The 26084-nt window shown below is 36.3% G+C and overlaps 1 protein-coding gene and 1 long non-coding RNA gene across 6 annotated transcripts in view; one reads left to right on the top strand and one right to left on the bottom strand.

Moving 5' to 3' along the window:
* ANO10 (anoctamin 10) overlaps positions 1–26084 on the bottom strand; it is a 252618-nt gene that overhangs the window by 128929 nt on the left and 97605 nt on the right. For all 3 annotated transcript variants that reach the window (XR_013162815.1, XM_077129632.1, XM_077129631.1), the window contains one exon: positions 23994–24122. Coding sequence is in view for 2 of the 3 variants with exons in the window: in XM_077129632.1 (XP_076985747.1) it covers positions 23994–24122 (129 nt within the window). In the remaining variant the exon portion in view is untranslated. The remainder of the gene's footprint in view (positions 1–23993; positions 24123–26084) is intronic.
* LOC143657346 (uncharacterized) lies at positions 16255–25931 on the top strand. Of its 3 annotated transcripts, XR_013162817.1 has the most exons (4): positions 16255–16624; positions 17136–17353; positions 24363–24512; positions 25675–25931. It is a non-coding gene; the product is annotated as an uncharacterized LOC143657346 (long non-coding RNA). The 3 variants fall into 3 exon arrangements; XR_013162816.1 differs by lacking the exon at positions 17136–17353 and having other exon boundaries at positions 24366–24512; XR_013162818.1 differs by lacking the exons at positions 17136–17353; positions 25675–25931 and adding an exon at positions 25352–25595 and having other exon boundaries at positions 24366–24512.

The raw sequence follows: 26084 nt of genomic DNA, 5'->3' as shown, positions 1-26084 counted from the left end.
CTTCCAACACACACCTTTCCAGAAGGGGCAATGCCTGCCCTGGTCCAGGTTACCAGGATCTCTTCCCCGGATCACTGCATTTACCACCTAATGCGTTTCTACTACTGACTATTCTGAAGTATCCTCCACACTGGATATGAGTGAGAAACGTCTTCCACATTAAGCAAGAAAAGAATTGTTTGGAGCTTTCAAACTGTAAATGGGTGACCACCACTAGTGATGCTCCTATTTCTTACTCCCCTCTAATCAACAACTGCCCAGAAGTCTTAAGTGAAGAAAAGTGTCTTGAATATCACCCGTGCAGCCAGGACATCTAGCCACTGTGTGCTCTTTAGTTTCACATCACATCCTTGGATTGCTGAGTTTCAGATGACTGGGTGGCATTCAGGTGGACTCTCTCATACCCTGGGGTCCAGGTACCAAGCCTGTTTTCACTCAGGACCAGGAAAAGGTGTTGTAGGCACTCAAACATCTCCTGTGTGAACAGCCCTCAGGAGGCACAGTCAACACCTCAGTCAGAGGCAAATGAACATCTCTTCCCCATCACCACAAAGCATTAGAACCACACGTGGGGATGGGGAAGAAATGTAAAAGGAGTGGAATTATTAAGCAGGTAGAGATATTTGTTTGCTTTCTCTCCTCTTTCCAAATAAACCTGTAAGTGGCAGGGAAGGAGAGCTGATACATTCGGGAAGACAAGAGGCCCGGTTTTCATATTTGTGCCTATCCATTGTAAATTTTTATCCTGTTTTCAACATCAAAATTCCAACAATTTATGACGAGTCTAATAAAGGTTGGTCAATTTAAACCTTGGGCTTTCTAGAATCACTCCTTCTAAATCCAAGGACCTGTTGCCACTGTAATGTGCCAACATCATCTCTTTACTTTGGATTTACTTATTTCGTTTGTTTTGTAATAGAGTTATCACTTCTATCTTCAAATGACAACATTCAATATACTCCAGCATATCTGCATAATATACTTAGAAAGTATTAAGTAAAAGAGTCATTAAAAGCAACACACTTAAAGAAATAAAACCAATCCAGTGATGAAAATGATGACACTTTTAAAAGACTGCCAACTTATCTCTTTAGTCAGGGATATGACTAACATATGCCCTGTAAAATTGACTTTCCCATTTTAGACTCACTTTCAGAATTAGTAACATACTAATCGAACTGTTCAGTTGCCGAATTTTTAAATATCTTTACATTTTATTAATATTTCTAATTAAACATGGGTTTGGCAATTTCTACACTGGACTTAGAGATGTAATATTTATGATTATTTTTATAATGCTAGAAACAGTGCATCTGCAGAGTATCGCAGCTCACTGCCAGCCATGGTAGAACTGTCGGCGTGTACACTGACATGGCAATACTAACTGATTAATTAACAAGGCAAAGAAAAAGAAGTGTGAAAAAAAGCATCATAGTTGGGAAACAATTTTAACAGATTGGGATGACTGAAAAAATATACTGACGGTATATACTGTATGATACCGTTTACACAAAATTTAAAAAGAGACAAAACTAAATGGCAATAGAAGTCAGGAAAGTGGTTACTTTGGTGGCAGTACTAAATTGGGAGGGGCCGGAAAGAGCTTCTGGTAAAATGTCCTATGTCTTCGAACATGCTCACTTCATGAAATTTATTCAAGCTTGACTCTCAAAATCAGTACCTATATGCTATATATGCTCCACTTCAATAAAATTTCCCTAAGACATTTTGAATCTTTACTTAAAATATCCCCCAAATATCACAAAATGTAGTGGCCATATTCTTATTTTAGTCCTATCTGAAACAATAAGAAACAGCAAAGATTTTGTTAAGTTCTCTTCAGTTCTGAAATAACGTCTAACTTATTATTTGACCTCAACAATTGTGGGAAAACAGCATATGTTTATTATATAACATATATAAAATACATACAATGGACATAATGTGTTCACATATACACAATACTCTTTAATAACTTAGGGCAAAGTTATACAGGATTTAAATCACAGATTTATGATTTCATCTGTATAATGGACTTCTGGGGAAGGTTGTAAAGCTTCATTCAAGGGCTGTATATTTATAAAATTCAATTTCAAACTGCCACTTATCCAATTAAGCTATTACAATATGTCCAGCACGTTCTTCATAAATGATATATTAGAGATTTACTATTATGTTGAAAGAATACATGTCGTAGTGAACTAGGAATAAATTAGAATAAGAATAATGATAATTCAAATAATGCAAACCAAAATATGCTATAAAATAAACAGAAGATGAAGTTCAGTTCATAAATGGATATAATTTATTGAGAGTACCTGAATAAACAAAGTAAGCTTAATTTTTTCCAGATATAAAAATATCCCAGAGCCCTGGGCTGCCAAAAGATAACAGAGCCACTTGAATCTGCCTATACTCAACAAAACAAACACTAAAAAATCCCAGAGCAACAAGAAGAACAAATGAAACAAACCACTACTCATGTTTATTACATAACTAAGGGACAGGGGTTAGGGAACAACTTGAACTTCAAGTTACATGAAAATAGGGAAATAAACACCCAAAATTCCAAGACCAGATTCAACATATCTAAATGGGAATTCAAGTCAGAGGCTATGGAAAAAAATGGAGAGGTAAATAGAAGTCTGGGAGTGTTGGAAAACAAATAAAATCCTCCCAGAAAGAGAAATTTCCTCTTTGAGTGAAGAGTCACTGAGAACGGGGCTGATACCAAGTAGGTCAGAGGTCTCCTGGAGAATCAAAAGAAGAGGGCTTGAAAATTCACACAGACAGAGTTGATAGTCTTAGGAAGGCATGTTTCTAGGGTAACAATTACATGGAAGGGGGAGGTATCCCCTGAAGGTTGGTGATTAAGGGAAAGAAGAAAGCAAGAGTAAAAATTAAGGATCCTGCATAAACAAGAGTAAGAGCCATACTTTTTAATCATAAAGAAGGTACACATTAAAAAAACAGCACATTACTATGCTAGGATAAGGGAGCAAACATAGGGACTCCCAAGTAAATAAAAAGCTAAACCCAAACTAAAAAGCTGAGTAACCTCCTATTCTTGCCAACTAGCACTACTATTACTAGTTCAAGAAAATCATACATCTCAATGTCAACAAAAAACAGCATACAATATCTACACAGAGTTACCATGAGATAAAAACAGACCCTGAGAATGAAGGTATTTCAGTTTTTTTGCTTCATTCTTCAACAAAATAAAAATAAGAAATTAAAAAGAGAAAAAACAAACAAGCAAACAATGCATTAACTAAATGCTTAACTTAATATCTCAACCTGAATTAAATAAACTTAAAGCATTTACAATAATGAAAAACTTCCTATTAGAAATTCAAAAACTCAGAACAAATATCAAACAAATAAGCAAACAGGAAGAAAGGAAAACAGAGATATGGAAGAAAAAGACAAAATCATGTTAGAAATGAAGACTAAATTACAAGATGGCAAAGGGGGGGATGGCTGCAAATAAAAATTAAGGGCATTAAACAAAGGCTTGAAAAGCCAAGATGGCAAAAATTTTTAAAAGATGTCAAAATAAAAGAAAGTGATGATAGGGAAGATGGGCAAAGAAGATCTAACATGCATATAATTGGAGACCCTGAAGAAACACAAAATAATGGAAAGAACTAATATTAAAACTATAGTTCAAGAAAACTTTCCAGTAATAAAATAATTTAAACTGCATCTGAAAGGGCCTGTTGTGTACCTGGAAAAATTGATCTGGAATAGTCAATGAGACAAATGCAATGAAACTATTAGGTTTTAAAGATTTTTTTTTAAAAAAAGAGATAATATCCAGGGTTTTGGCACCAAAAAAAACAGTAATAATAAACCTCTGGGTTGCTAAACAAAATAGCCAAGCCACTTAGAAGAGAAGAGAAGTCAAACTGACATTGCTCTAAGACAGCAAAAAAGCAAATCAATGTGGAAGTAGCATTTTCAAGAAATTTATAATGTTCCTAAAGAAAATTTTTTTTTATCTAGCTCAACTATCATTCAAGTATAAAATGTTTTAGAAAAACAGTCTTAAACATTCAGGAACTTAAGAGCTATTCCTGAGGAATCTTTTGCTATTCAAAAATGTGGTTCAGGCCCCATGGCATCAATTGGGAGCATGTTAAGAAGGAGAATCTAGGCCCCACCTAAGAGGTTCAAGTGACCAGTACACACATTATTGTTTGAGAAGCAGTTCACTAGAGAATAAGTTTCACAGAACAAAGAGGTGACTTGAGAAATGTTGGCAAGAAGACTGGCAACACACACTGAAGAGATTTAATTGCATATCTTGGACTAAAAAAAAGGTGTATGTAAATGTACAATAATCTGATGAATTAGAATTAATACAACTAAAATAATGGGAGGAAGAGAGTTGTAAGTATATTTGTAGATCCTGAGATGCTGTGCTATATGTGTATAAACTGATATTTCCCCTAGAACTGTGAGTACCTCTGTGACACCCAGGACTCAGAGCTGGAGTTCTGAAGCTCTGAAAATCAGCATTGCTACATATAACAACTGTTAGAGTAACTAAAAAAGAGATCAGGCTTCAAACAGATAAAAATGAAGCCAATCTGCTTGGGACTAAGGTAAATAAGAATACAGGCAAAGGATCATATTGTATGTATTCTACAGTTTCATCTACTGTGTGAAACCAAAAGACAGAGAGGCTTATTGTGTCTAGAAACTAAATTTTCTGTAACACACAATGTAAAATAACTTGCCTGCATAGAGCATTTATACAACACAAACACATGGAGCCCAGAACAGGAATGAGGCTCGTAATTTTTATAGGATATATGCCAGACTATGGTGGGCTGATAATTACAAAGTATTGGCAAAGTCCCTTGAGGGACTGGAGAGAAAACATGAAACTACTAAACTTTCCCACCTGGGAAACCCCTGGTACTCCCTCAAACATAGGGACTCCCAAGCAAATAGCCAAGCCCTTGATTTTTTTTTTAACTTTTTTTTATTGTATAATATAACATACCTACAAAGAAAAGAAAGAAAAAAGCAATAGTTTTCAAAGCATTCTTCAACAAGTAGTTACAGGGCAGATTCCAGAGTTTGTCATAGGATACCATATCATCCTCTTAGGCTTTTCCTCCTAGCTACTCTGGCATATAGGAGGCTGGAAGGAATAAATATTTTTTTTATCATCACATTCAACTTTTTTTTCTTTTTTGTGAAAAATAACATATATACAAAAAAGCAATAAATTTCAAAGCACAGCACAATTAGTTGCAGAAAGGATTTCAGAGTTTGATATGGGTTACAATTCCACAATTTTAGGTTTTTACTTTTAACTGCTCTAAGATACTGGAGACTAAAAGAAATATCAATTTAATGATTCAGCAATCATATTTGTTTGTTAAACCCTACCTTCTCTGTATAACTCCACCATCACCTTTGATCTTTCTATTCCACTCTTTAGGGGTTGTGGGGCCAAGGCAATACTAACTTTTTCATGTTGGAAAGGGGCTGTCAATAATATGGGGAAGGGAAATAGAACTAGTTGATGTTCTGGAGAGGCAGGGCCCTCTAGGTTTCAGGACTTATATGGTACAGGGGCCCAAATGGAGGTTTCTGGAAAGTTACACTGGCGCAGTGTAACTTTATACTTTAAGATTCTTTATAGAATCTTATATATTGCCTTAGGTGTTCTTTAGGATTGGCTAGAATGGTTTTAGTTGGGGTTTGGCAAGTTATGATAGGTAGAAATGTCTAACTGAAGCTTGCATTAGAGTGATCTTCGCAGTAGCTGAGCCCTTGATTTCGAGGTTTGTCCTTAGGAAACCTATTACTGTAGCATAGAAGCTAAACTAACCTATGATTAAAAGTTGCATCCAGGAAGCTTCTTTTGTTGCTCAGATGTGGCCTCTCTCTCTCTCTCTCTAAGCCAAACTCTGCAAGGAAAATCATTACCCTCCCCCCTACATAGGACATGACTTTCAGGGGTGAAAGTCTCCCTGACAACGTGGGACATGACTCCCAGGGATGAACCTGGCCCTGGCACTGTGAGATTGACAATGCCTTCCTGATTAAAAGAGAGAAAAGAACTGTAACAAAGTAAGATATCGGTGGTGAGAGAGTTCACATAGAACTCTTCTATGAGGCGAGTCTCTTCTAAAGGCTACTTTTATGGAAGGTTCAGCTACATAATTGCTAATTGCCATGGTTTGTCAAACCCCACCCAACTATCATTCCTGTTAACCCCAAAGAATACCTAGGGCTCTAACTGAGAGTCTACGAAAGTTTAAATGTACCGAATTTACTTTTCAGAAACCCAAAACCTCCACAGGATTTCTAGGCCAGATAAGTCCTGAAACCCCGAGGGGCCAGCCTCACCAAGAATATCAACTAGTTCCATTCCCCTAGTCTATTATTGTTGACATCCCTTTTCAACATGAAAAACTTAGAATGGGAATAGCCTACAGACCCCTATATACCAGGAGAATGTTCAAAGGAGAAAGAGGAGCTATAAAAGAGAATGACAGGATTTAACAAATGAGTATTACTACTGAATCACTAATTGATATTTCTTTTAGTGTCCAGTGTTTTGGAGCAACTAGAAGGAAAAAACTGACATTGTGGAATGGTAACCAAACCAAACTTTGAAATCTGTTCTGTAATTATTTGTTAAAATGTATTTTGAAAATTACTGCTTATGTGTGTGTATGTATATTTCACAATAAAAAAAAAATGTTAAAAAAAAAAAAAAAGAAAGAAAGGGTGGGACGGGCCATGGTGGCTCAATGGCAGAGTTCTCGTTTGCCATACTGGAGACCCGGGTTTAAGCCTGCCCATGTAAAAAAAAAAGTAAAAATAAAGAGGGGAGAAGAGAGAAAAAAGGAAAGCAGAATACACTGATTGACTGCAAAATAGATCTGAGTCATAACAGTCCCTTACTTTACTTTCACTCTCATAAAAACAATTTGGAAAAGTCAGAATAATTAAAAAACTAATGACAAAATGATATGGATCTGCTATGTTTCCTTCCTTTTCAATATTCATGCCCACATTGCCAGTAATTCCTAAAGCACCTGTTTTTCTATCCAATCCATTCATTTTACCCATTCTTTTCAGTACATATCCATTAATCACCTACTATGGACTGAGCACTGTCAAGGTGCCAGGGACAGATTGGGGAACAAGATGATGCCCATGAGAGTAAGGACCTTATGGCAGGCTGAATTACAGCCCCTAAATATATCCAAGTTCTAATCCCTGGAGACTACAAACGTTATCTTATATGGAAAAAAGGACTTTGCAGATGTGATAATTTAAGGATTTTGAGGTGGGAGGTGGAAGGAGATTTGACAACTGGAGAGGAGAAGACAATGTGATGAGAGAAACTGAAATGATGCGGCCACAAACCCAGGAATGTAAGCAATACAAAGAAGCTAGAAGAGGCAAGAAACAGATTTTCCTCTGGGGTCTCCAGAAGAAACCAGTCCCATCAAGACCTTGGTTTTAGCCCTATAAAACTCACTGTGGACTTCTGGCCCCCAGAATTATAACAGAATAAATTTGTTTTTAAAAATATATATAGATTTTGGTTGGGTAGGGAGTAAGCCAGGATATGCAGTCTTAATATCCTTTAAGAATATTAAAAATATTTCTCCAAATTAAGAATACAGATTGGTTTCCAAGGGCTAGCAACAGTGGTTCGCTTAAACTGCTCCTATTATTAGGCTCAAAAATTTTCCCAAGGATCTGGAAAAAGAACAACAGTCATTATCACTGACTTGCCATCTTCATTTACTTTAGAAATAATTTTATACCAAATTTGAAAATAATGCAGGTGTGTATATGGGGGAAGGAGGAGGCAGAAAGACTGGAAAACAGTTACTAGGTTCTTGAAATCCTTATTTTTATAATGGGGCTATGCAACAATTCATCCATAATAATAGTAATTCCTTAATTAACGATATCTACAGATAATATTGCTAAATGCAGGGATTCACAAAATTCTCAAACAAAATCAGTATGTTTTTAAATTTTATTTTTTGTGTGATATTATAAAACTGACTTTTTTGGTGTGCAATTCTATGGATTTTAACATATGTAGAGATTCACGTAACTGCCACCTCAATCAGGTACAGAACACTTTCACCACCCCAATAAAAACTCTCTCATACTATACCTTATTTATAGTCACGCAAAACAAAATTAATTTCAATCGCTGAAATACTTTTTTCCCTGTGAAAGAGCAAAAATAAAAAGACAATCCATCCAAAACATCTGGGAATCACTGACCCAGGGATTCAAAAAGCACAGTGCTCTGCTCCTTTTTCAGTCCTACGAGGCAGAGAACTCACATAAAACACGTGCCCTGCTCTAATGACATCATCCTCTGATTACGGATTTAGTTGTCCCTACTCCACACCAGAGAGATAATCTCTGTACTCCTTGTCTTTGTGTCCTCAATGCCAAGCCTAGGGCCTGAACCCAGGAGGGGCTCAAAATACCTTTGCTCCCTCTGAGCCCCAAATATAGGCAGATTCTTCATCAGAACAGAGAAAAATCAAATAAGATTTGCAAAACAGGGGGGCTGTCAAGTAGAAAAGAGAATGGAACACATTTCAAAGGATGGAAACTGAGAAGCACATTGTCAAATGAAACGAAGAAAGCTGTGGGATATGTGAGGATGTAGGAAAAAGGGAGATATAGTAAATGGGAGCGGGAAGGGGGCTAAAAATCGAAAGGTAAAGGCAAGTTCATTCAAAGATCATGCTAAACCTTTCCTCTCCCAACCACACACAATTAATTATCTCTCTTGAGGATAAATTATTTGAAGTAGGATTTCAAGGTCAAAGAGCATATCACACTTGTTTTCATCTTATGAAGTTAGTTTTTAAATAAAAAACTTAGAGACTCTCTAATCTAATGCAATTTTGCTTAATTATACTTTAAAACTGTTTTGTTATCCCATGGTCTCACAGTTCTCTGTTGAAATAGGCTTTGGTCTTAAAAGCAGTTCTTTAGAAACTCATTCTTATTAAAAAATCATAATAAATGCACAAATAGACTGCTCCTTTGCTTTGGCCCCAATCAAGTCCTGCTACTATCCTTGGCAAAATTAGGACAAAATATTTGTTATTCATAAGCAGCTTTTGCTTTTTTCTAAACAATAGGTAAAAATGATATAAAATGATACAAAACTGGAAGAACAAGCACACCAGTCACGGTTCCCTCAACCTGTAATTTACTCACAATGCAAGAATTTCTCTTTTTCTGAGATGGTCAAAACTGCTTAATAAAATAGTCATAAAACCTAAAGGTCAACACCATCAGAGATTGTATTATATGTACATCTCTTTTATTAAAAATTACCAATAGCATTCTTATTTGCACCAAACAACTATGTCTAAAACAAATTCACTAAATTCTGTTTCTACTAAAGATCATGAATCATTACCTGCACATTAAATATCTCTGGAAGCATATCCTAGAAACCAATCACAATGGCTGTCTCCATGGAAGGGAATTGTTGACCTGGAGACAGGAGTGGAAGGTCTTATCACTCTGTTTTTTAATCTTCTGCATTTTAAGTAATGTAAATATATTACTATTCAAAGAATAAATATATAACATTTAAAGAAAGAAGATAACTCTGTAAGGAGATGTCTTTCTAATTTCCACACGCCATCAGCTACCAACAAAAAGTGAAACTTTATCAAAAGATATTATCAGATACCAAACAACGTGGAAGATGAGGCAGACCAACTCCGTCCACACAAAAACAGAATATGGGAAAAACTAGTTTCTCGAAAATCTTGATTAAATGTTATCCCTATAAAACCAAAGCAAGAGCCGAGAAGGAATACTTGGTTATGGTCCTTTCTCCCAATGACTGGAGTGGCCAACATTATTTTCAAACTTAAGAGCTTACACTGTTTTCAAAACTCTTCACGGGAGTGTGAGTGTGTGCAGGAGGACACGGCAGCTAAGGTAACAATGGAGGTCCTGAGCAGCACACTCTCTGTAAGCTACAATTCACTGCCCCAGACAACACTCCTGACAACACCCATGTGCAGAGCCAAAGGGCAGAGGCACCTCTCTGCATGACAGAGACCCCCAGCCCCACCCACTGTCACTGTGTCCATCTGGAAATGGACAGCCAGGGTTAAAGGGACAGAGCATGATAACTTCAGGGTCAGGAATGGGAACAGTACAACTAACTAGCACTGTTGCTGCTCAGTGGATACGAACAGCAGCCAAATCTAACAGCTTTCTTCGATTCAGATTTTCTTAGATATTTAGCTGCAATACTACAAACCAGGGCAGGTCAGAGCACCACTTGTTACCAGTCCACAATGAGGGAAGGAAGCAGCATATTGATTTGAATTTTAGCACCAGCTCCTTATCTTGTTGTTATCTGAGAAATAAACAGTTCTCAGACAGCACAGTGCATGGACCACACTTTAAGCAGCACTGTAAATCATGAGGAGTACAGATTAAGTTTTGTAGCACACGGACTCCAGCAATAGGGAAGAAAAATCCTGAAAATCCAAATTCTATTAATTTCAGCTAAAGTGAGAATGGATTATTATGATGTCAGTTGATAAGGGCTTGAGGTAAGACCATTCCCAAACACTTTAAAGATTATAAGCCTCTCTTTCCCCAAAAGGAATGAATTAAGCGGGAGCTGGCTCCAGTTTTGAAAGGCTGCTGACCCTTATTTTAGAGCAAACTACAAAGATAAGTACTCAAATAGTTCTTACTAAATTGATAAATTTAAATCAACTTTTTATTGGCCATAACCACATACTATTTAGTGTATTTTTTAAAATATTCTTCAGGTTAAACCCTTAAAATGCTGCATGATGTAAGTTATTTTATAGCCTATTTTAAACATTCCTGATAAAAGGTTAAAGTTCATGAATAAATTTAACAGTCCAAGTTGTTTAAAATATTTTTTAGCTTAAAATTACTCATTTGAAAATTACCAAATATTCACTTCAATGACTCCAGTGACCACAACCTTATTAGCACGCTGGGATTCTCAGTCCCTCCCACAGTGCAGCTTCCTACCACCTTCTGAACAAATCCTGCTGATCCTAAAAGCACACGAAGAATGCCTTGTGCCTTCAAAAGGTTTGACAGCAGCAGCCACCTACTTTTCACAGGATTATTGCATTTATGTGTATGCCCTCAGAGTTATCCACGCACATTCTGAAAATAGGGTCTGAAAACAATAACACATAGAACAGATGATCACTTCTGTTCCCAGCATGACCAGTGAATTCTCAGTTGTCAGACAATTATGGTTCACCTCATTGAGCTCCTCTAATCAGCAAAACAATACTCAAGATGAGCAGCTCCTTTTATGCTGAAAATGGAGTTAGGATGACTCAAAGAAAGAATAGCCAAAGAAACTTCTCTTAGCATGCTCCTTTTAGCAGTATCTCTCAAAATTCAATTATAGGATCTTTTCAAGAATTTGAAAAGAACCACTTGCAATATAAAATCAAATTTTAGATTAATTGGTTTTATTCTTTTCCATTCTTGATTAATTTTTTTAATTAACCTCTTTCATCTTGTAAACACGTCTTGAGCCACAGACAAAGCTTTTCCAAAACCTTTACTTCAGTAAATTTTTTATACATTTTTAAAGCTTATTTTTTAATGTACACAGATGAAAAATCTCTCGTTTTGGTGTGTAGCTCTTCGAGCATTTACAAAATCACTTATCTGTGAAACCATCCCCTTAACAAGATACAAAACAATTCCACCACCCCAAACTGCCCTTGTGAGGCACCTTTGTATTCAAGTCCTTATCCCCGCTCGTAAGCCCTGGCAACCAGCATCAGCAAATTTTAATGTCCAAATTTAGACTGACTATACGTACAACAACCTACATGACAAGTATAAGAGCAAAGAGAAGATAATACGATGAGTTCTATCAAGAATCTTGCTCTAAATATTCAGTGAGTGAGGGGTTTAAAGACTATGGAAGAGCATCATTGACTTTATAGGAGTAACTCTCTTTTCTTGTGGTAACTTTTCTACAACTGATTTATATAACTCTAGTTTATAATGCAAACTACATTCTTCTTGCTCCTATCCTATCCACTTTTTGCCATGAAATACTTCCTCAACCTGAGTTCCCTGTGCACCAGTGACCACACATTACAGACTTAATTGTTAGCCCAGATGGCCCCAGTTAGCTTCTGTGCGAAGTGCTGAAATGGAAGGGATAATGGAAGCCTACGATCTCCTCCCACATGTAGAAACGGTCACAGCTGGGGCCCATGGAGAGCAGCTTGGGGACAGACATCTTCATATTCTGTGGACTCAACTTCCACTTTGGGCTCAATCTGCCAGAGGAGGCCTTGCTCTTTGGACTCAGAACAGGCAAATCTCATAAAAAATATGTGTGTAGAAACATGGCATTTATAGCCTTTCAGTTGGAAGGTAAGGATTTCTAACTAATATATGTAAGATAATAAAAATATTTTCTTAAAAAATAATCAACACTGAAAACCTTTCTTTCTCTTCCCTTCTTGGTAACATTTATAACATAAGGGAATAAGGATACATTTTATTAATTATGAAGGCACTAGATTGGTAATATTAACATCTTACATTTACAAGTACCTTGGAGTCTAAAAAACACTCTCATACAGTTTCTAATTTAATGAAGTCTTTGCTTAACATGGCACCCTGGGGAACTACAAAAGAAATAAAGACACTGAGAAGCTTTTAGGTTACAGACTGGAAATAAATAGTACAGAAGTGACAACAATAACAACAAAGAATAATTACAAATCTCAAAATAAGTAGAAAACGTATGTGCTGGTCAAACAAACTATTTCACCAAACTATTACTACATAAATATCTATGATGATAAAAAATGATAGCCAAGCCTGGCTCAATTTTTTATTTAAAAAAAAGTTCAGCGCAAAAAGAAATTGTTTCTTGAAGTAAGATTTGATCTAGAGTACTAACAGATTTTGGGTTTAAAGTATTGTTACTGTGGGAAAACTTTCCTAAAGGAAACAGGTTATCTGTAGGGTCCAGATGTTGATAAACATGCATGTAAAGGCAGAATTTTAATTGAGAAGAAATCAAGAAAAGAGGCATAAAAATGAATACTGAAATGATCTGTTTATGGGTCTAGTTTCCCTAGAGAGGAAATGTTATCTTCTTTGTATCTCCACTGTAGACTAGGAACTCAGTGACAGTATTTTAAACTGAAATTAAAAGAAAAAAAGTTATGTGAAATCACAGAAGTATAAAGTAAAAAATGGGGTCTTTAACAACAATGATTCTGGCAAAAGAGACAGACTAGAAGGATTGGCAGGCATAAAGAATCAAGATCTAACCATAAGGGCTGCAAAAATGGAAGAGATGGGTTTGAAAATAATGGAAAAGTGGAATTGGCAGAACTCTGCTGGTTTTTGGACTGCTGCAGAAAGAGCAAAGAAACCTGGAAGACTGTGGGACAACTGAAAGAGAGGAGGGAAGAGGCAGGGACAAGATGCAGTGCAAACAGCCAATGCTCTTTATAGGCACAACCCATTTCATCCCCCTCACAACCCTGTCGGGGGGCTGCTCCCTGGTAGGGAGATGATGGAAAAGTTCGATCTCATAATGGGGAGATAATGGTAAATTCAATTTCCAACCTATTCATTTTTATGTGTCATTGGAATGGACAAGTAGTTTACATTAGTATTTCCCTGAGTATGTCAAAAGAGAGCTTTTGGGATGAAATGTACAATTTTCATCATGGAGTCTGATGTCTCCATCAGTTTTCCTACCATTATCCCTCAGCGTCCAGTCCATGCTCTCCACTCCCATTAAGTGAACTGAGTTAGTGTCTGACTTTACTTGCTTCTGCCTTTCGAGATGCCCCAACAACCTACTCTTCCTTCAAAGGGGTCATCTACCACCCAAAACTTCCTCAAATGTATTTCCCTTGGATTTGACATCTCTCAACCCTTCAGTCAATATCAAAAATAGCTGAAGGTGTTAGTTTGTTATGTGCTTAAAGTCTACTTTCAATTCTCTGAAGCAAAATTTGCTTTTTTTCCTAGGAAAATAATTGAATGCAAAACACTTTATCTTCTCATTCCCCAAAGGAATAAAATGAATAGAAAATCAGACAATATCTGTAAATTCAAATCTGAATTGGAATATGTATCTGAGGAAGTTCATAGTCAAAAGTCCAAGAGGAAACTAATGCACTTAGGTCATCTGTGAGACCTAGTTAATCTCTGAGATCCTCAGTTTCAGATATAAAATGGAGATAGTTTTCTATGTGGTGAAGTACACAAGAAGTGGTAGGCACAGTGTTTGTTAAGAGTGGGGAGCAGAGGCTGAGATTTAATGGGAGAAATTCAAGGGGCAGGTAATTTACCAAGGGCTCTCTGTCTGAGAGGAGACCATAGTAGCAGTCCACGAGGATGAACAACCCAGATCATTCTACTTGTCTTTGGATATGTTTGGAGTATTTACATTTAAATGTGAATACATATGATGTTCTGTGAATTCACTTTACGTAACACAGTTAGATTCTGAAATCATGACTCAAGAGCGTAGAGAAGCTGGCCTGTTGTCTAATTCTTAGCCCCTGAACAATTCTTTTCTTAAAACAACTCCATTTGTAAACATAAACTGATCTCTTTCAAGGGTATGGGATTTGCCTTTTACAAAACTTTGGGTTGGCAAGCAGCTTAGGTTAGCCCCTGGAAGACATTAAATGACTGCAAAGTAATGTAAAAATACTGGTTATCAACAAAGTCATATTTAAACAGATTATGGATTGTCAATTCTGACAATACTTTTCAGCAAAACAAATATTTCCCATAAACTGACAAACTGTAAAGCCAGGCCCCTGATCCAATACTCCTCAATGACAGAAGAAGCCCATTTCGGTGGCACAGTTGGGATCCATAATTCTTTAGTTAATCAAAAAAGTTAGTTGAAGTTGGGAATCATAAAAAACTATTCTTAAGGTTTTATTTTAGCAAATATTTAAACAGATATTTAAATGAAAATCTTCTGATGTGGGGCCAAGGCTCTTTTTTGGGGGGAATGGAGTTTCCCAGCATCTGCCTTGCATAAGTAACACCCACAAGACAATGCCTAAGATTCCCTAGTTTGTTTTCTTTAATGAAGAGTGAAAACTTAAAGGCACTTGTGAAGCAATGTGAAAACAAAATCTGGAAGCTGTTCATATTTGTATAATTCCTCCCGCCCATCTTTTATATTTGGCTCTTTATCCAATCGGATAGTAATTTGTCTTGATGGAGTTTTTCCAAAGGTTTTCACAGAAATGACAGCTCTCACTATTTTAACACATACATTTCATCAGTTTTCATTCCATTTAATTAAATTATGCCAATTACAGTAACAAGAATACCACACACAAACAGATGTGGTAAGAAAATGCCTCTTGCAGAGCACTTAACTCATTGAGTGGACATCTTCCCCATCGTCCTCACTCCTGTCCCCATGCAGCAGGCTGGAGAGCCTGTAACAGAGATGGCACTGTAAGGAGCAAATGTAGAGGGCCAGGTCATCTGGTGCAGGCAGGAAAAGAGGCCTTTTGCAGCACAGTAATTTATCTTTTGGATGGTTCTGTCCCCTACTGTCTGTGAGCATTTTTTAGAGCAGGCATATCTCAAGCACCCAATAAATATGTACTCAATGAAAGAATTTGCCTTGTCCGCCTTTAATTAGCCTCCAAACCATTAGGAGAGCTCAGTGCAGTATTTTATTTGGATAAAAACTGAAAAGCAGGACAGCCCATAAAGATCAGAAAATCACCAAGATTACCACAGGAATAAAGGAAATAAATGGAAGGAGAAAACCCAGTTCAACAATTCCTTTCAAAAGTATCCTAAACCAAAAGTGAAAAACCTCATTTACCTTCCAAGAATTCCAACATATATGCCCAAAGCTGGGAAGTGTTGACCAGATGAATAATTTAGATGGTAGTTGGTCCCTTCCTAAGTTTTTAAATGGAATTCTCAGAATTTAATTGAACCTTTCAAGTAGGTGAAGAGAACTCTACGGGAACAGATTTTTTTTTTCCTGAAACAACCATGACAATAACAAATAAATAGTGAATACTTAATCTTGCCAGGCACTGCAGGAGCATGTTGTAGGCATTTATTCATTTAATCTCCATAACAATTATAGGAAGTAGGTTGTCCATTCATTTAAAGACACATGGTCAGTCAATGGTGGAGTCAGGATTTGAACCCAGAGCGCATATTCGTACACACTGTCATACTGCCTAGTACACAATTTGCCTTTTCTTATAAGTAATGCAACTTTACATTTGTCTAATGATTTTCTTAGTATATTATTTCTAAAGGTATGAAGTCTCCAGCTATAAAGTCAAAACAATTCTTAAAAAACTGTGACTAATTATAAAAAAATAATGTGACTCATTCATTCATTCATTCAGAATTTGACTGAGGCATTTCTTCTGTAAAGCAGGGAGATTTGGGTGAGGACTGTAGCAGAGTAGAAACATGATTGGAATTTCATTTTGGAATAATTTCACCATAAATGGAACGGACGGGACAGAGGAGGAAAAACATGGAAGGAATAAGGATAGTGAGGATCTCCATAAAAATTGAGGTGAGAATTTTATTTACCACTGAATTTTATGGCATATGAATTACAGCTGTATAAGGCTATTAAAAAAAAAATCTAGGTGAAAAATGGTGAGAGACTGAATTCAGACCATGGAAATGGTGACAATGAAGAGATACCAAAAAGATATTCAGGAATCAGAATCAGCAATTCACGATGAGTGATGGAGGAGTGGGAGGGAGGACGGGACTGAGGTGTGGGAGCAGAGAACAGAAAGAGAGAAGAAAAATGGAGTCAGGTCAGGGGATGAAAACAGGCCCACAGGAGAGGAAGATTAACATATAAACTATGAACAGCAACATAAGCAGAACCAATTCACTACTATTACAGAGAGACAAGCCTTGTAGAATCACATCAACGAACCCGGACACATACGAGCTAATTACGGAAAAAATCAATTGACAACAGTGATATATCATATTAACCATGATTTTTTTTTCAACTTCCTCATATGTCAACACGGTGCCTGACACTTTTTGTGTACTTCACCACATAGATAACTATCTCCGTTTTATATCTGAAACTGAGGATCTCAGAGATTAAGAGGAGAAACTGAGATTCTAATTCAGCTACCTCCTGACTCTGGCACGCCAGGCTACTGAGACACTGCCTGTTTAACAAACAATAATAATTAATGACAATGAAGATACTGAATGCTTCATTCTGCCACCGCCGAACCAATCAGATCTGCAGCATACATCTCCTGTACTTCGAGTAAGTGCCAGCTCTGTGTTTGACATTTTACATATACAGTCTCGGCTGGACATCACCTTGTCAGGAATGGTAGTAATAAGAGCTGCAATTTATTAAGTACCTGCTCAGTGCCAGACACTTGTGATTAGGGGTATGCAGGAGTCATTTCTATAGCATCCCTGCAAGAGACTGCACAGGTCTCAATCTGCAGTCAAAGAAACGGCACACAAAGCAAGGTTACTAGTCTGGGGCCACAAAGCAGAGCATGGACAGAGTCCACCACAGCTGCACGGTTCCAAATATTCATTTATAGATATAAATCTCTCTAGATTTCTCTTCCTAGAGTGAGAGAGAGAACACAAATGAGGCAAATGTTAAAAATCGGCGAGTCCTGACAAAAGGTATATGGGAATTATCTGTATTTTTCTTGCAAATTTTCTATAAGCCTGAAACCATTTTTTAGAAATAGGAAAATAAATCCTGTGAGTCAGGGCAGAAAAGAACCCTGAGGTTCAGTTAGTCTGTTTTCAGAGGATACCTTCGGTCATTATATACAGATGAGAATCAATTCTATTTCTAATCAGCTGTAGGGAAAAAAAAAATCATAGAACTTACAGTTTTTAAAAGACTGTAATTAAATGATATTTTTAAAGTGCCAATTAAATATTCATGGTGCAAATAGGCTTGCTGGTTACCAGGACCTAAACGTTAGAAATATAGTGTATTTTCTGGGGTGAAGAGTTAATTCATTTTCATCTTAAAAAAAGAACTTTCAATAGGTGAAATGTTAGCATTCAATACATCTAATTGGTACATCTTGCCAAGTTTAGAATTAAAAGAATACTGTAAATACTGTTAATACTAAATGAAATACTGGCTAACATTTGATATTTAGAGAATGTTAGATCACTTCTAGTTTTTAAGACAGATATTTTTATATAATAAGTATAGCTAAGGTATTGATCCTTTGCTTTAAATTACATCAAAGAAGTGAACTAAATTAGTTTAAAAAGCTAGGGTAATAATTACATAAAGGAAATTATTTGGCTATTGATTTAATCCTGTGAGCTGAATTTTATGGCATTGATTGATTTTAACCCACAAAAATGTTATTTTCACATGGTCTCACTTAAGACACTGGTAGATATTTTCTTGGTCAGCCTAAAAGAAATTCCTATTAACTATTCTGCAAATAAAAGTGGTGCTCTAGTGTCATCATTTTTTTAAAGGAACACTAGATGGCAGTAAATACACAAAAGTTGTAACATGACACAGCATCTCCAGTAATGATTATTTTTCCTTTACTCAATTTTATACTGCATTAAACCAAGCTCTTAAAAAAGCTGAAGAATCAAAAAACCAATTCTAAATTAGAGTTTCCTGGCTTTAGGAATGTGAGCCAGAAAAGCTACCCAAACTACCTATTTAGTCACAAATTATGAGGATACAGTAAATGGACAGGATTTCAACCTGGGCAATACAGAAAATTAAATTTAAGCTATGGGAACTGAGAAAGAAAATTTTCTGAAAATGTTTATACACACACACACATATACATTGTCCCAACAAAACATACACCCAATTTATCTTAATAAAATTTAACATGTACATGGATTGATGTTAATCAATAACTGCTTTGGATATCTCAAGGTCAAAATATCCCACAAGAGTCAATAAATGATTAATATATATGATATATGTTAATATATATCATCTACAAGATGTATATATTTTATTTGATACCCTTGGGGTATATTCTGGCTTGTGGGAGAATATACAGCTGGTGGAAGGAAATAATAGATCTAAACTTTAAAATAATGTTACTTCACAGTTGTGACTGTTTAAGATGTTATTTTATTAGAACAATTGTCTAAATGTTAACTCTTCCTTAAAATGCAAATTATGAGAACACTAACACTCAACATAAACTTTACAAAATTATTACATTCTCTAAATCTTTGTTAACAAATTCTAATCACATAAATGTAGTTTAGATATTATTTAATTTGGAGAAAGGAAACAAAATGAAACACCTTAAATCACTTTTCCACCAAAATATTAAAAATTTATATGAGAACTTACTGTATATTTATTTATTTATGGCCTACGTATTATGGCTTTTTTGAATTAATGAAACCTCTTCTCTTCTAGAGGCTATGAATGAATATATAAAACACAGCATGCTGTTAATCAAACAGAGAGTAAGCAAAATATTTTTAAGCTCAATAAATCTTACTGCTTTATCTAGACTCCAGGAAAAAATAGGGGATAAAATATAATTTATGTTAAGATTTTAAGATTTTGTGTCCTTATTTTAGAAAAGACATTTGCAGAAATGTTAATTTGATCCATTAGTGTTTTTGAAGACCCTTCCTTAACAGTCTGAAATAGATTTTCAGTGTGATTTTACAAACATATATGGTACTAAACCAAAAACTTGATTTTCCTCATTTATTTGTAAACTTTCCAAATTTTGGATTAATTACAAGGCAGATCATATTTAACTCAGGTCTCAGCAGCACTAGAACAAAATTAGTTAACTTACTACTTTTTTGGTTACTTCTAAAACTTTCTCTGAACATGATTTTGTTGTGACACAAAATTTGCAATTTAAAAACTAAAGCTAGGGTCCTCTAAAATGCATATAAAGTCAATTAAGTAAAAACAAACACGTTTTCAGATGTTTTACTTGGTAAGAAAGAGGATTCATTGTGACACCAATCTGTGCCAATACAACCCAACTTTTGTTCAGTGTTAACCTAACGAAATGGTATAAAATAAGTAGCCATAGCGTACTGCAAGCACATTAAAACAAATACACAGCAAAATAATTACTCTTCTATAACAAGATTTACCCTTGGTAAAGAAAGCAAAGGCTTCCTTGTTTTAAGGTATAAATCTGGCAGGTACTGAAATAGCCTAAAATCTTGCTGGCATTTTGGCCTATGTACTTTCATTTCAGGCTAAAAAAAATACCTTTCTTCTGTCACAATAGACTCTAAGCAAGTTAACTGCTGTGCTTTTGTCTCCACCTCAGATTGCCAGGTACCCCTAATTTAACATCCTAGGAGTAGATTACAATGGAGCAGAAATCAAAGCAAGAGGTCTCCAGCAACATGAAAGAAATTGCCTTTTATAACTGCTCCAGGAAATCAGGATAAAGCCACATTTAGGCCTTTCCAAGATATGCTATGGAGGTCCCGAAACTCACTAAAGGAAGAAATCACAGGCAGCAAAGGTTCTGCTGCTTTTGGATGAAACCATACCACAGACCATTCACCCAGCATACCATTTAGACTGCCTAGTTACATCTCCAATAGAATAATTTTGAACTATATATGTGCATGGGTGTGTGCATGTGAGTATCTAGGTAAGTAAAATGTGCACATCTTCTTAATTACCTTAAAAAACAGAGTTTTTGAGAACAAACATTAAGACCCCTTGATTTTCCATAGCATCAAATTAAGTATTATATATATAGCAGGTCTCAATATTGATTGATTGTAATTTAAGGAATGAGAAGGATGAGCACCTCCCACTTTATACTCTGTAAGCAGAACTCAGAAATGTCATGAACCAACAAAAAGCAGACATGGCCCTGCCCTAATGAAATGGACAGTGCAGAGGAGGGACAAATGTGAAATAAAGAAACCTACAAGTAAGTGCATACCTTATAAGTGGGCTATGTGCCATGAAGAAGAAGAATATAACCCTTCATAAGAGACCACTAAAAGGGAATTAACTGAGATAGAGGAGTCAGGCAGGCCTGGGAGCCACAGTGATAACTGAGTTGAGACCTAAAGAATAAATGGGCATCAGCCAGGCCCAAAAAGGGAATTTCCTATGTGTAAGAAAGTAAGGACTTCTACTTCTGGAAAGATGGAGCAGAAATACTTTTCACTATTCCTCTTGCTAAGTACACACATAAACCCTGGACATCATATATAAAACAAACCTAAGATTCTGAAAGGTAGAAAAAAGTCAGACCAATTAGGGACCCTAAGCCCCAAGGAATGACATGAGGGTGAGTTTCTCTGGGTTTTTGTTTTTGTTTGTTTGCTTCATAAACCCCAAATTAGGGTGGCATCAGTGAAGGCCAGCAGGAGTGAGGCTCTCCCCCAGCACAGGTGGGGAGCAGTAATAAGGCACTTGTACCCCTCCAGCAAGGGGGCATCAGTGGAGGCCAGAACTCAGTGGAGTTCAGGTGGAGAATCTGGACTTCCACAGCCGACTGGCAGTAACCGGAGGGTACCACCCTTCCCCACCCCCCACCAGTTTAGTGGTATCAGACGAAGAAAACTAAAACAGAAGAATTAAATACGATCCAGGGCTTTAAAAGACAATATCTAACATGTATATGTTATGATCAAAAACCACTATCACACCAAGAACCAGGAACATCAATTTGAATGAAAAAACACAATCAATAGACACCAATACTGAAATGAAGTAGATGACAAGAAGTTTAAAGAAGCCATCATAAAAATGCTTAAACAAATAACTACGAATTTTCTTGAAACAAATGGAAAAACAAAAAATCACAGCAAAGAAATGGAGGTTAGAAAAAAGAACCAAATGGAAATTATAGAACTAAAAATTGCAATGACAAAATTTTTTTAAATCTTAGTGAGAGAGTTAAACAGTAGAGTGGCAATAAAAGAGGAAAGAATCCATGAACCTGAGGCTATACCAATAGAATCTACCCAATCTGAATAAAAAAGAGGAAATAGACAAAAAATTTGAACAGAACCTCAGAGAACCATGGGACAATAACAAAAGAGCCCACATTCCTATGGCTGGAATCCCAGAAGGAGAGGAGAAAGAGAATGAGGACAGCTTAGGCAATGAAAATAAAACGGTTGTTTTAATACTATGTAAACAGTCTTTTTTTTTTTCATTAAAAAAAAATGAGAGGAGATATAACACTTAGAACTTAGGGGGCAACAGCAAAATTCACCAAGAACTTGCACGGATCAAGTGAATCCATGAGAATTCAACTATCAAGATAGGTCTGTAACAAATGAGATCAGCTGTGTGCAGTATAATCCTATGGGTAAATCTCCCAAATTAAACAATTAAAACCAGGTTCTGCAAATCTGATTAAGATATTACTAAATACAAAAAAAAGCATTATCCTAATCAATGACAATAATATACGTGGAAGAAAGAGCAAGCCAGTCACAAATCTACAGAAAGTGAAGGCAAAATCAAGTTATAGGGCATTACTGACCTCATCCAGCATTGCTCAGAAGTTTTGTTTGGGATGTGGGAAGAGGGATGGTAGGAATGGTTTTCAGTTTTTTGCATGTCTTTCAACACTATTTCATTCCCCTTGCTCTGGTTCTGAATTTACCAAGAAATCTGATTACTAATTCTACTTTTACTTTTACACCAACTGTCACGGTCACTGGAAAGGTATATCCTCATTGTAGATTAACTAATGGCATTCTTCACTCCTTCATAAATCTCATTAGTTTTAAGCGTAAGACAGCTCCCAAAGCCTAATTAACTCTGGATATGTACAGGCCAAGACAAGGTCCGAGATCTACAAAGTTAAGGGCCAGATCCTAAATCAAGAAGGTACACTGCGAGCCCGGCCAGCTGACCTCCCTCTGCCTAGGGCACCTCTGTTTGTTCTCTTATTACCACAGTTTTACAAATAGCTGTCCAAAATCCTATTCAACTCACAAAATCCAGAACTTACCTACATGTATCTGTGAAGGCCATACTCCTTTCCCTCCCAATCACTGCTTTCTAAAATCATTCTCGAAGACACACAGTCTACATATAGGATCTATCATGAATGTAGATTCCTTTCAAACATGCTTTAAAAAGCATAAAGAACAAAGCAGAATATATTCCTTTGGTTAATACCGGAATTGCACACATTCAAAATTTCATTTTTTCTGATCAGCCCTGCATCTGGAAGCCTTGGGTATATTAAATTACCATGCTATGATCCTACTAAATTCTGCTTTTATTAATTCCCTCTTCAACTACTGTATACTTAAAATATCTAAGGTGAAAGGTCACAATATTCCTAGCAACTATAAACACTAGCAACAAAAAAATTCCTGCAAAGTCTTCCATTTATAAATGGTCAGCGCATAATTTTCAAGAAGTTACAGTAATCCATATTTGGAAACATGATAGACAAAATGAAAACCTAAAAAGTACACAGATGACTCGCACTCCGTATGAGAAGTTATGCGTCCTCCTATACATAACATTGTGGAGTTTTAGAGTGTTTCACAATGAATTCCATACCTATAGCAAATAAAACTTAAATTATTATGAAAAAAGTATTTTTTTAGGATTTCTTTACTTAGGAAGGTACAAATGACATTTCCCTAGAGCAGATTAAAAAATCCATATTAGATATATAGAATATTATTTATCTACACAGTACTGACCAGGATTGCACAATGCCTGGAAAAGGCATGTTCCTGTTGGCATCATGGTGACTGTTTTTTAGGCCTGGGCAATACGTAAGAAGGCACATCCTTAAGCCTCATGTGTTCCTATTACCCAAACTGTTTTGCTTTCTTCCCAATAAATGAATGTGCCTAAATCGCTAGTCATGAACAGCCAGGGACATCACTGCTTTAGAGTAACAGTGGTATCTGATAAGGAAACTAAACAGGTTTAAATTTTTACTTACCTCCACTGCTACTACAATCAAAATGAGGTCCACTTTTGACTCTGGAAAAACTGCATTCACCGGCGGTGACATTCCAATCAGAGCACAGTTAGTGACCACAGATATAACACTCATTGTTTCAAAAGCCAACTAAGAAAAAAGAGAAAAGAATGTGAAGTAAACAAACTGCAGTGACCGAGTCCCAATTTACTCTTCCTTTTTCCTTATTATCTAAAATCAAAGGCTGGATGGCTAAGAAATTCTTTCCCTAGTTGTAAAATTTCCAAGTACATGTTAAATTTTTTCTGTCATGCTATGATTTTCTTTAGCTTAAAAAAAGCTATACTATTAGAAACTACATTAGATACTTTTGACTTGAATATCCCAAAGCAGTATGTTCTACCTACTCATCTGGAGGTGGCCAAACGCTGAACGTGGAATACCATCCTGCAAAAACACACTGTTAAAGTTACTTTCCTCTACATATAAAGGGAATCTAAAGTGGGGCCACCAGAGAAAATGTTTCACATTCAAAAATAGGTAAGTAAGATTTCAAATCAAATTTATTTTGTGATACTTCGTCCTTTCTTTTGAGACAGCCTGTAGATCAACCCTCAATTATTAGTGAGATTATGATAAAAATTCACATGAAGCAGACTAAAGGGCCTGATCAGTTTAATCAGTTTAGTCTTTAAGAATTACAACCTGGTAAAAAGACCCGTCATTTTCGCAGAGCATTTCACATAAAGCTAGTGTTTCTAACATTGGGGGTAGCCAACACAAATCAGTAACCACCAAATTTTCATCAAAATGAATAACCACAGTTGGCCGTCTACAACGATTGTTAGAATATACTTTCAGAAAAAATCCCAACTTAAATACAAAGTTGCTTTCTACTTACTAAAACCAAATCATGTGCTTAATGGCATGTTAATCTCTTCAAACTAGGTCTTAAAGTCACTGCTTTCCTCTCAATTTCCACTGTAATCTCCCTAGTCTAGGTCCACCCGTTTCACGCCATGCTGCCTTTAGGATTTCACTCATGACTCGGGTTATTTTTATTATGTGCTTCTCTGGTTAAGTAGCTTCAACAGTCCATAATCAAGTTCTGTCTTCTCAGATACTTTTTCTTAATAAAGTGCTAGGAAGTAATTGTTTTCTATGTACACTTCTCAACAAAGTAGAACCAAAAATTCGACCTCCAGCTTACATATTCATGCTTTGTTTCTCAGTCCTGCTAGAGAACAGGTCCAGAAAGTTATCTCTTACAGAAATAACTAGGATGATTGATACAGGGATTATTTTATTGATGTTTACAAAATTTCCACACAATGTTTCATTTTTTTAATCAAGCTTTTTTTTTATTTCCTCATGGGCAGGCACCGGAAATCGAACCAGGTCTTTGGCACGCAGGCAAGAACTCTGCCTGCTAAGCCACGACGGCCCGCCCTTTACCCAAGTTTTTAATTAAATGGTTAAAAATGTCAAGGCCTAAACATAATCAAACGATTAATAAACATTTTCCCATTTCTTCACACCAGGAAACTCTGTCATCACACAGGCTGACTCCTTTCCTCCATTCACAGCCAAGGAAATGTTTTTTAAATCCAGACAGAGAGGCAACGTGTGGAAAGCCCAGTTCAGGGAGAAATGTGAACACCTGTGCTCTGTTTTCCTAACAATGGTGCTTCTACCTTGGCAGGTCACACACAACATCTGGTGCAGCCATACCTGAGGAATCAGTTGCAACAGTAATTTCCTTCCAGCGGTGTAGAAATGTAGAACTTTAGAAAGGACCATGGGACTCCTACTGAGTATCAACTGGGGAAACGTGACCATTGGGTTTTGCTGTTGTTGTTTTAATGTAAAGCACTTTGTGATTGCTGCTGACAATTAACCACTAATTCCAAGAAACACATTATTATAACAAATATGATTTTTAAAAGAAGTAAAACAAAAGACTGGACCAAAACATAATAAATATCTTGTCCCATGGAGAATCTCTGCCATCTAATATTTTAGGAATCTTCTGGGTAATCAGATTATTTTTCCACAGCTTTCTTGAAAACAAAGCAACTTGGGACTTTCTCCTTAAAAACCACCATTCTATTC

The sequence above is a fragment of the Tamandua tetradactyla genome, chromosome 15 (assembly GCF_023851605.1).
Source record: "Tamandua tetradactyla isolate mTamTet1 chromosome 15, mTamTet1.pri, whole genome shotgun sequence".
Taxonomy (NCBI): domain Eukaryota; kingdom Metazoa; phylum Chordata; class Mammalia; order Pilosa; family Myrmecophagidae; genus Tamandua; species Tamandua tetradactyla.
The sequence above is the reverse complement of the archived record's forward strand: the minus strand, read 5'-3'. Positions and strand labels throughout refer to the sequence as shown.